We start from the raw sequence: 10,388 nt of genomic DNA, 5'->3' as shown, positions 1-10,388 counted from the left end.
CGTGATCAAGATATCTCGCAGAATGTGGAGGAAATCCATGCATTCTCTACTCTTAGAGAGAGGAATGTGTTTGATTGGCTAACACGAAGTGACACAGATGTCCTGTTTTGGAAAGTGTTGTTCAGTGCACCCCTCCATTGTCTATTTTTGCTCTCGAGTCAACATGCTTGGAGAGAGAGAGTTGCTAGAACCACAAAATTACTCGTAGTCCTGGTTAAAATTAGCAAAACAATTTGGTGAAGTCTAATAATGCTCAACCAGAGTCACTCACTTTTATTAGCCAACATCAGCAGCAGAAAAGGCACTAACCAGTTCCAAAAGGTATTTTGAGAACCAGGCGCAATTACACACAGAAAGACACCAGATATATTTGACATTTAATCTCAGATGAGTTCATCTCAAAGACTGAAAAGTAATGACTTAAAAGACTGTTAAGTTAAATATGTGGAGAGATACTGAATCTTACTTATGATGCTGTATACATGTATTTTTGTCTACCACACCAGCCCAGATAAACATGTTTGGACACTGTTAAGTTCAACATGAGTGCAAACTGAACCTATGTTATGTTCCTGTTGAGAAACGGGTTTGCTTGACCCTTGTTAGGATTTAATATCAAAAATACCTACTGATGTCTTCACTCTTATTTGATAGAAAATATAATATTAAAAATGTGAGTTTGGAAGGAGAAGATGGATGTGTACACCAAATGTCATGGCACTCCAACCAAATGCCTTTGAGACACAGCGCTCACAAGCACAAATGCGAACCTCATGGCAGCACTAGATGAAGCAACAGGGGATCACCAAGGTCAGCAGGATTCGGCCTCTGGGGACCATTGATGTCTGTGCCAAATTACAGCCAATCCATCCAGTAGATACTGAAGTTATTTCACAGGATGAGTGAAAACCTGCTGGGAAAGCTTCAAGAAGAATCAAAGGATCACCAAAATCACCATGGTTCATCTTCTGGGCACCTTGCATACTGTATCTGTATCAAACTCTATGGAAATCTATTTGATATTTGTAGGAAACGAGAGATCATGGGGGGTCTTAATAAATAAACAATAAATCTTAATCTGTCCAATAGTTATTAAGTCTGGATCAAAGTGGTGAAGCAGCCAACAAACCAACACTGTGGTCCTTACAGCCATGCTAACATGGCTAAAAAAAGTATGTTCTTTTCTTTGGTTATTGTTGTTGCAGCATGTAGTGAATGTTGCTTGTGACATGGGGATGTGAATTATGTCACTGTGGCCACTACTTGGTTGGGTTGGTTTGTTCTGTCAGGCAGAAACACAAGATTTAAAACGTGTTATTTGTAGATTTCGATGTCATTGTTTTATTGAACCCTGTTTTAGCCTTTGGATAGTGATGCACAGATATAATCGATGAAAATAGTCTGGGCATTAGAGTTATGTTGTGTGACTGCTGTGCATGAAAACTCTGTAGAGATTTCCTGTTTGAAACCACAAAGACAAAGAGAGCAACAGGTCCAAAAAAAGTACGTGATCAAAGTATAGTGAGAGCTAGTCTCTGACTGCCGACCACATGGAGGCTAAAAAGCATCCTTACACCTCTGTATCACTGTGTCACAGGCTTGCTCTTAAACTTCAAGATGTATAGTCTGTGAAAAGCACTTGAAGTGTGTTCATGCAAGGTTCATTATTGTTGCTAAGGGTTTTATATGCTATTTATTTATTTTGAAGTGACCAGAAAGAAGAACTCAGTCATGTCTCAAGATTGATTCACAATCTGTAAAGTTTGGCTTTCTCACAGTCTCTTGTGCTCTCCCACCAGCTCTCTCTTTCTCTTTCTCTCAATCACTTTTTCATACAAATACTGTCTTTAGTTGCAATGACCCAGCAAATGCCCAAATGCTTATTTTGTCTTGTGAACAGGGAAACACTGCCAAAGAGCGAAATCACATCTGAATGAATCATCGAAATAATTTTTGATCAAACACAATTTGCATCTTCGAATGTGCTCTCCCATGACATCAACTCATCGATGAGCAGGAAATGATTTCTCACCACGACTGAGCATCTTTCAGTCAGTGGGGGTGTCAAACAGACAGGTGTGGCCTGTGATGGCCTGTTTCTATCATACACTCTCTCAGAGCTGAAGGTTGTTGCTTTGTGAGCAGTGCAGCACAGACAGACATACAGTCTCTCTCCAGGTCCTCCTATGCAGGAAGTGATTTAGTTTTAATGTTAATTTTCCAGTGTGAACGCTCTCTCAAGTGCCTGAGCCCACAGGCACCACACAGATGAGTTGTGTGTGGTTGTGTGTTTGCACGTTGTCAAGTCCAGTTTTACTGAGAGTAGAGAAATTGCACATTTGACAGCACAGGTCATACTGTATCCAGGAGGCTTGGAAAGCAATTTTTATTAGTTTACTGCAGTGCAAGACTTTACATTCAGTATATTGTGGTGAAATTTGACAGCAATGCTCCTATTTTCAAAAGAAAATGACATCATAAAGCTTGATCGACAGATTCTTCTTCCAGAGAAACAAAGTACAATCGATGTATTTCCAGCTCCTACTGCCTTACACTTGAATACACACATTCATTTTGTGTGTCCTCTCTCTGTCTTGTCGATCTGTTGATCCTGTGCTCCCTCAAAGCAGCGTAATGGAGGCTGTCTGAATCTTGACAATTCTGGTAAGAAAACATCATTTAAAATTGAATCACCATAAAAATATGATGCATGTATGTCTGTATTGAAGAGAGCAACAGCAACACCTGAACAATACAGTGATCACATTGATATACCAACATTGAGAAAATAATACTTCTGTGCTTTAGAAAATGGTCATTTCTGCTGTACTTCAAAAATACTCACCACTGCATTTGGAGTCAAGGCGGCTGAAGATCTTGAGTCTGATTAAGAATTAAAATCAACAAAAGCTTTCAAAATTCACTGAGATGGTGGTGAGAAGAATGTTTTAACAGTGTAAAGCCTCCATCAATTTATAACCTCTGTCTTGATTTGGTTGGTTTTATAATCCATATCAACTTCAAATGCATGCTCCTCCAGTATTAAGTACATAAATACACACCATCAAAAGTGATCAATGAAAGTTAACTTACGTCCACATTGACAGCTGTTTCTGTTGTTCTTTCCATATGCTGCATACGCCAGTAAAACAACCAGGATGGTGTTGAATGTCAAAGCTCCACTCAAGAAATACACCAAGACAGAGGACTCCACCTCATCTGCAGATCCAGATTATAAAAGACTTTACAGAGCTGCAGAATATTGAGGAAATAACAATCATAGCTGCTGTCAGTATGAAACACCTGCTTTCATCCTACCTACCTTCAAAGTCCAGTTTGGTCCCATTTCCAAACACTATGTGTCCACATGAGGCAACAGCACAGTAGTAGGTCCCAGCATGAGACAGATTCAGGCTCTTCATTGTCAAGTTGTAGACACAGGTGTGTGTTTGTGTGTTGGGTTTCCTCTCACACTGATCACTCCTGCCTCCATGGGTGTAAATGAGTCCTGGGTGAGATTCTTCAGAGTTCTTGAACCAGTAAACACTGTGTTCTCCATCACAGGTCCCAGTGTCTACTGTACAGTTCAGAGTCACAGAGGCTCCTGGCTGGATGGTCTCAGATGCTGACTGATGGACCAAAGCTGGGACGTTCACACCTGAAGCCTTTACACTGACAACAATGCCGTCTCCAAATTCAAAGATGTAATAATAGCTCCTTGCACAGTAGTAAGTAGCTGAATCTGAAATGCGTAGATCTGTCATCGTCAAGTGATTTTTACCTATTTCAGTGTCCAATGTGAAACGTGGATCATTTTCAAATTCATCGTGAAAATTTCCATTTTCGTCATGCTTGTAGTAAGTAGAGACGAGCCTTGGTTTCTGTCCCAGAGTTTGTTTATACCAGTTGAGCCTCACTGCGTCACCTTCATAGAAACACTGCAAAGTCACGCTGTCACCGACATTTGCTGATACAAATCCACTCTCTTGATGTAAATATGTGGATGATTTCAGATCAGTTGTCTGAGCTGAAGAGAAAAGAGATCCACAAAGAGCAGATTTAATTGATCATCCAAATCTCGCAAAGTATTGAATACGTTTTGAAAAATATCAAACAAACAAACAAACAACTTACCGATTCTTCCCAAGAACAGATAAGTCCAATACAAAGCCAACCACAGAGTCTTCATCATGTTCCAAATGCTGTGCTGAATGAAATGAATCTCAATATGTTCTCCACTCTTCAAAGAGAAGACTGTGATTGGCTAACGTGAAGAACCACCTAATGTCCTGAGCTGGAGTCAGTGATCACATGATCAGTGTTGTATTTCATGCATTGCTTTAAGAGAGATCTACGATCTTTTTTTTTATTGTTCACTTTAGATTTTAAATGTGTCCCTTAATGTTGTCGTTAGACGTATTTTTTGAAGCTTGAGTATTTGTAATTGTTCTTCAATCTTACCACTTTGAGAACTGTGGCTGTTAGAGGAGCAGTTGCAGACTTTAAATATCCCATGTATTAGTAATGGTGTGGTGTGTCTAATAATTGGTGCCACCGTTCTCTACAGTGATTTTCACTGTGGACTCTTAGATGTTGTTGTCAGTGTCTGCACAGACAGGTGAACATTGTTTCAGACAAATGGGGACTGAAACATTTGTTTTAAGATTAGCTGAAAGAAAGAACCAGTGCCATGCTGTGGTTACTATTGGCAAAAGTTGCTCATGCTGCTGGTAACATTGACGTGCTGTATGTTCATTGGCTCACCTGCTCCTTTCCAAACATATCATGGCAGCTGTTTGGTTGACACAGCAGTCAATGGAATACCTGTGTGCTGGCACAACTGTCAGGCAGAAATACCAGGTCACTGTGGGTGGACACCATGAGATGTTCAGGCTAACACCAACATGGACACATTAATCCTGAAGCACAGCTGGTCCTGAGGATTTCTGCCAATGTTACCCACAATGCATTGTATTCTTAGTGAAAAAAAAAATTAAATAATTGGGTGCATATTTGCAAACACTATAGAATTACTAGTTATTATTTCAGCACTTGAGGATGACTCAGAACCATTTTAGGGTTTGATGACTTTGAGCCATCATTATACCAAATTTCTGAGAGCATTGCAAAAATGTTTGTAAATGGGTATATCAATTTGATTGCTCAAATTTATGTCATTTTTGATTTCATATTTTTAAAATAACCTAGGCATTAGAGTTATGCTGTGTGACTGCTGTGCATGAAAACTCTGCAGAGACTTCCTCTTTGAAACCACATAGACAAAGAGAGCAGAGTTGCCTCGAAGAGTACACGACCAAACTGTAGTGAGAGCTAATGTTTGACTGTCGACCACATGGAGGATAAAGAGCATCCTTACACCTCTGTCTCAATGTGTCACAATAAACAACCTGCAAAGATATCTGGGAAAGGCATTGTCAGTCCACTTCAGGTGTACACTCACTATCTGAAAGCATGTTCAATGAGTGTTTTCAGAAATGACATGCTGGTGAGTCCTGTTGCCACTCTGCTATGAGAAGGCTGGCCCTGCTGAGTCACAACTGTATCAGTCATGCTTCATGTTTGCAGAGGCTTGCTCTTAAATTTGAGGTCTGTTCATGCAAGGCTCATTATTGTTGCTCAGGGTTTATATGCTTTTTAAATCCTTTTGAAGTGACCAGAAAGAAGAACCCAGTCATGTTTCAAGATTGATTCACAATCTGTAAAGTTTGGCTTTCTCACAGTCTCTTGTGCTCTCCCACCAGCTCTCTCTTTCTCTTTCTCTCAATCACTTTTTGAAACAAATACCATCTTTAATTGCAACGACACAGCAAATGTCCAAACGCTTTCCTTGTCTCGTAAACAGGGAAACACTGCCAGAGAGAGAAATCACACCTGAATGAATAAATAAACTTATTGTTGATCAAACAAAATTTGGCCCTTTGAATGTGCTCTCCCATGACATCAACTCATCGATGAGCAGGAAATGATTTCTCACTACGACTGAGCATCTTTCCGTCAGTGGGGGTGTCAAACAGACAGGTGTGGCTTGTGATGGCCTGTTTCTATCATACACTCTCTCAGAGCTGAAGGTTTTTGCTTTGTGAGCAGTGCAGCACAGACAGACATACAGTCTCTCTCCAGGTCCTCCTATGCAGGATTTAGTTTTAATGTTAATTTTCCAGTGTGAACGCTCTCTCAAGTGCCTGAGCCCACAGGCACCACACAGATGAGCTGTGTGTGGTTGTGTTTGCACGTTGTCAAGTCCAGTTTTACTGAGAGTAGAGAAATTGCACATTTGACAGCACAGGTCATACAGTATCCAGGAGGCTTGGAAAGCAATTTTTATTAGTTTACTGCAGTGCAAGACTTTACATTCAGTATATTGTGGTGCATTTTGACAGCAATGCTTCTATTTTCAAAAGAAAATGACATCGTAAAGCTTCATAGACCTACTCCTCTTTCACAGAAACAAAGTACAATCGACGTATTTCCAGCTCCTACTGCCTTACACTTGAATACACACATTCATTTTGTGTGTCCTCTCTCTGCCTTGTCGATCTGTTGATCCTGTGCTCCCTCAAAGCAGCGTAATGGAGGCTGTCTGAATCTTGACAATCCTGGTAAGAAAACATGATTTAAAATTGAATCAACATGAAAATACACATTGCTTTTCTGATGCATGTATGTCTGTATTGAAGAGAGCAACAGCAACACCTGAACAATACAGTGATTACATTGATATACCAACACTGAGAAAATAATACTTCTGTGCTTTAGAAAACTGTCATTCTTCTGTACTTCAAAAATACTCACCACTGCATTTGGAGTCAAGGCAGCTGAAGATCTTGAGTCTGGTTTAGAATTAAAAACAATAAAAGCTTTCAAAATTCACTGAGATGGTGGTGAGAAGAATGTTTTAACAGTGTAAAGCCTCCATCAATTTATGACCTCTGTCTTGATTTGGTTGGTTTTATAATCCATATCAACTTCAAATGCATGCTCCTCCAGTATTAAGTACCTAAATACACACGATCAAAAGTGATCAATGAAAGTTAACTTACGTCCACATTGACAGCTGTTTCTGTTGTTCTTTCCATATGCTGCATACGCCAGTAAAACAAGCAGGATGGTGGTGAATGTCAAAGCTCCACTCAAGAAATACACCAAGACAGAGGACTCCACCTCATCTGCACATCCAGATTATAAGAGACTTGACAGAGCTGCAGAATATTGAGGAAATAACAATCATAGCTGCTGTCTGTATGAAACATCTGCTTTCATCTTACTTACCTTCAAAGTCCCGTTTGGTCCCATTTCCAAACAGTATATGTCCACATGAGGCAACAGCGCAGTAGTAGATCCCAGCATGAGACAGATTCAGGCTCTTCATTGGCAAGTTGTAGACACAGGTGTGTGTTTGTGTGTTGGGTTTCCTCTCACACTGATCATTCCTGCCTCCATGGGTGTAAATGAGTCCTGGATGAGATTCTTCAGACCTTTTGAACCAGTAAACACTGTGTTCTTCATCACAGGTCCTAGTGTGTACTGTACAGTTCAGAGTCACAGAGTCTCCTGGCTGGATGGTCTCAGATGCTGACTGATGGACCAAAGCTGGGACGTTCACACCTGAACCCTTTACACTGACAACAATGCCCTCTGTAAATTCAAAGTTGTAATAATAGCTACTTACACAGTAGTAAGTAGCTGAATCTGAAATGCGTAGATCTGTCATCTTCAAGTGGTTTTTACCTATTTCAGTGTCCAATGTGAAATGTGGATAATTTTTAAATTCATTGTGAAAAGTTTGATTTTTGTCAGGCTCGTAGTAACTAGAGACGAGCCTTGGTTTTTGTCCCAGAGTTTGTTTAAACCAGTAAAATCTCAGTGCTCTACCTTTACAAAAACACTGCAAAGTCACGCTGTCACCGACATTTGCTGATACAAAACCACTCTCTTGATGTGGATATGTGGATGATTTCAGATCAGTTGTCTGAGCTGAAGAGAAAAGAAATCCACAAAGAGCAGATTTAATTGATCATCCAAATCTCACAAAGTATTGAATACTTATTGGATAATGTGATATTACGTAAAGTTACAACAAACAACTTACCGATTCTTCCCAAGAACAGATAAGTCAAATACAAAGCCAACCACAGAGTCTTCATCATGTTTCAAATGCTGTGCTGAATGAAATGAATCTCAATATGTTCTCCACTCTTCAAAGAGAAGACTGTGATTGGCTAACGTGAAAGACAGGTGAACATTGTTTCAGACAAATGGGGACTGAAACATTTGTTTCAAGATTAGCTGAAAGAAAGAACCAGTGCCATGCTGTGGTTACTATTGGCACATGTTGCTCATGCTGCTGGTAACATTGACGTGCTGTATGTTCATTGGCTCACCTGCTCCTTTCCAAACATATCATGGCAGCTGTTTGGTTGACACAGCAGTCAATGGAATACCTGTGTGCTGGCACAACTGTCAGGCAGAAATACCAGGTCACTGTGGGTGGACACCATAAGCAGTGTTGTGCCTGAATGTGTTCCTTGACCGATAGTTCATGAACTCTTTCATATTTTGGGCAAACGTGAACTGAACGTACTGTATTACTGTCTGATGAACGTAACTGTGAACTCGTTCATTCTGGTGTCTGTGAATGGCACGCTCTCTCAGTTTAACTTCGTTCAATATGTTGCCAGATTTCTTTTGAGCCGTCTGGGTGAAAACACGGTAAAAATACAACACAAAAACAGGCCGTAATATGTAGCGGAAAAAACACCCAATCTGGCAACACCAGCCACCAGTGTCGCATCGCCGCATGCGTCATCAAAACAAAAAGCAGAATGGAGGCATCGTATGATCACTTAAACAAGTTTTATGACAAGGTCAGTGAGGATGGGAAAAATCTTACATTTCTGTGCAAACTTTGCCTGCTGCCTTTCAAAAAGAAAATCCGCACTTCAGTTACATGGGGTGAAAGCTGCAGCTGCTACTATTGTGGACTGAATGGACAGCAACAAAGCGTTACAGCAACAATGGAGAAATGCTGTCCCCTCAATGCTAATGTAAACCCTGGTTGGATAAGGATATAAAATTGGATACGAAAACGAAATCTGACGCATAGTTACAGTGTTAAAACTGATCAAATCATTGCTGTCTGTGGTTCTATATGGGCTGTGGCAATAATTTTGAAAAATAATAGCTCACAGCAACATATGGAAAAAAAAAAGAACTATGAACTAGCTCATTTTTTGGAACGGTGAACTTAGTTCAAAATTTTGAATGATGAACGATGAACTGCACTAGTTCATTTTAAAATTTGTGAACTGAACTATGAACTAGTTCATGTAGAAAGTGAACTTTCCCAACACTGACCATAAGTCATTCGGGCTAACACCAACATGAACACATTAATCCTGAAACACAGCTGGTCCTGAGCATTTCTGCCATTTTTACCCGTAATGCACTGTATTCCTAGTGAAAAACACTGAAATCATTGGGTGCATGTTTCAAAACATTGAAGAATTGCTACTTATTATTTCACCATTTCCGGACGACTTCGCACCATTTTATGGCTTAATGACGTTGAGCGTTTGTTACAGAGCTTTGAGAAATAATCGCAAATGAATATAGCAGTTTGATTGTTCAAATGATTTGTGTGATATTCTGAAAATAGTCTGGGCATTAGAGTTATGCTGTGTGACTGCTGTGCATGAAAACACTGCAGGGACTTCCTGCTTGAAACCACAAAGACAACAACAGCAGAGTTGTCTCCAAAAGTACACGACCAAACTGTAGTGAGAGCTAATGTTTGACTGCCCATCACACAGATGTTTAACGAAGTCTGTCATCATTTGTGTTTGTTGTGTACAATGAACATATTTACAGTAAAAAGCCTATGAAGAATTTCATGCATCATGAAACTACTGAGGGTGGGTGTACGCTCTCAGACAGATTGGCTCGTGTCTCATGCTACGCTACACGTTTGATGCTTCTGGATGTTTCTCAGTTCGCTTAACTTGCTTGATGTTTGCAATGCCAGAGCGATTGTGTCCCACTCACTCTGAGACAGTGTTGTTGAGAGTTTGATGTGGGTGTCAACTTTATTTTCTGTCATTTTCCTCCATGGAGTCCCTGAGTCCTCAGTCATCACAGGCAGCAGCTATGTGAAGCTGTGTGTTTGCACACTGTAAACTACTGCAAGTGTAGTGACAGTGGAAATTTGGCACCTCGCTCACATCAAAGAAGCTCGGCTTAACCGTAGCTGACGGAACATGTTTAATTGGTGCTTTGCAAGGTTCATCTTTATGTTCAGTACATGGAGTTGAAATGTGACAAAATGTCTCGTGGCACAGACACAAAGTGCAAATGAAACCAAATGTCCAGTT

General features: G+C 40.2%; 2 protein-coding genes across 2 annotated transcripts; both read right to left on the bottom strand.

Annotated features, from left to right (window-relative positions):
* Positions 1–2,541: 2,541 nt before the first annotated feature.
* Positions 2,542–4,189, bottom strand: LOC139351245 (uncharacterized). Its single transcript, XM_070993047.1, has 5 exons — positions 4,135–4,189; positions 3,323–4,027; positions 3,094–3,219; positions 2,846–2,883; positions 2,542–2,661 (listed from the first exon to the last, which is right to left on the bottom strand). Exons 1-5 carry the CDS (start codon positions 4,187–4,189, stop codon positions 2,542–2,544), a joined length of 1,044 nt encoding a protein of 347 aa, XP_070849148.1.
* A 2,308-nt stretch (positions 4,190–6,497) lies between these two features.
* LOC139351422 (uncharacterized) lies at positions 6,498–8,168 on the bottom strand. Its single transcript, XM_070993300.1, has 5 exons — positions 8,111–8,168; positions 7,291–7,995; positions 7,062–7,187; positions 6,814–6,851; positions 6,498–6,617 (listed from the first exon to the last, which is right to left on the bottom strand). Exons 1-5 carry the CDS (start codon positions 8,166–8,168, stop codon positions 6,498–6,500), a joined length of 1,047 nt encoding a protein of 348 aa, XP_070849401.1.
* Positions 8,169–10,388: the final 2,220 nt, after the last annotated feature.

The sequence above is a fragment of the Chaetodon trifascialis genome, chromosome 23, assembly GCF_039877785.1.
Source record: "Chaetodon trifascialis isolate fChaTrf1 chromosome 23, fChaTrf1.hap1, whole genome shotgun sequence".
NCBI lineage: Eukaryota > Metazoa > Chordata > Actinopteri > Chaetodontiformes > Chaetodontidae > Chaetodon > Chaetodon trifascialis.
This window is presented reverse-complemented; position numbering and strand designations above follow the sequence as displayed.

Excerpts from the sequence above, each read along its gene's own strand:
- LOC139351245 (XM_070993047.1), bottom strand. The coding sequence starts at position 4,189 with ATGAAGACTCTGTGGTTGGCTTTGTATTGGACTTATCTGTTCTTGGGA. Across the intron at positions 3,220-3,322 it reads GACCAAACTGGACTTTGAAG|ATGAGGTGGAGTCCTCTGTC; the intron begins GTAGGTAGGATG and ends CTGGATCTGCAG. Across the intron at positions 2,884-3,093 it reads AAACAGCTGTCAATGTGGAC|ACTCAAGATCTTCAGCCGCC; the intron begins GTAAGTTAACTT and ends ATTCTTAATCAG.
- LOC139351422 (XM_070993300.1), bottom strand. The coding sequence starts at position 8,168 with ATGATGAAGACTCTGTGGTTGGCTTTGTATTTGACTTATCTGTTCTTG. Across the intron at positions 6,852-7,061 it reads AAACAGCTGTCAATGTGGAC|ACTCAAGATCTTCAGCTGCC; the intron begins GTAAGTTAACTT and ends ATTCTAAACCAG. Across the intron at positions 6,618-6,813 it reads CCTTGACTCCAAATGCAGTG|GATTGTCAAGATTCAGACAG; the intron begins GTGAGTATTTTT and ends TTTTCTTACCAG.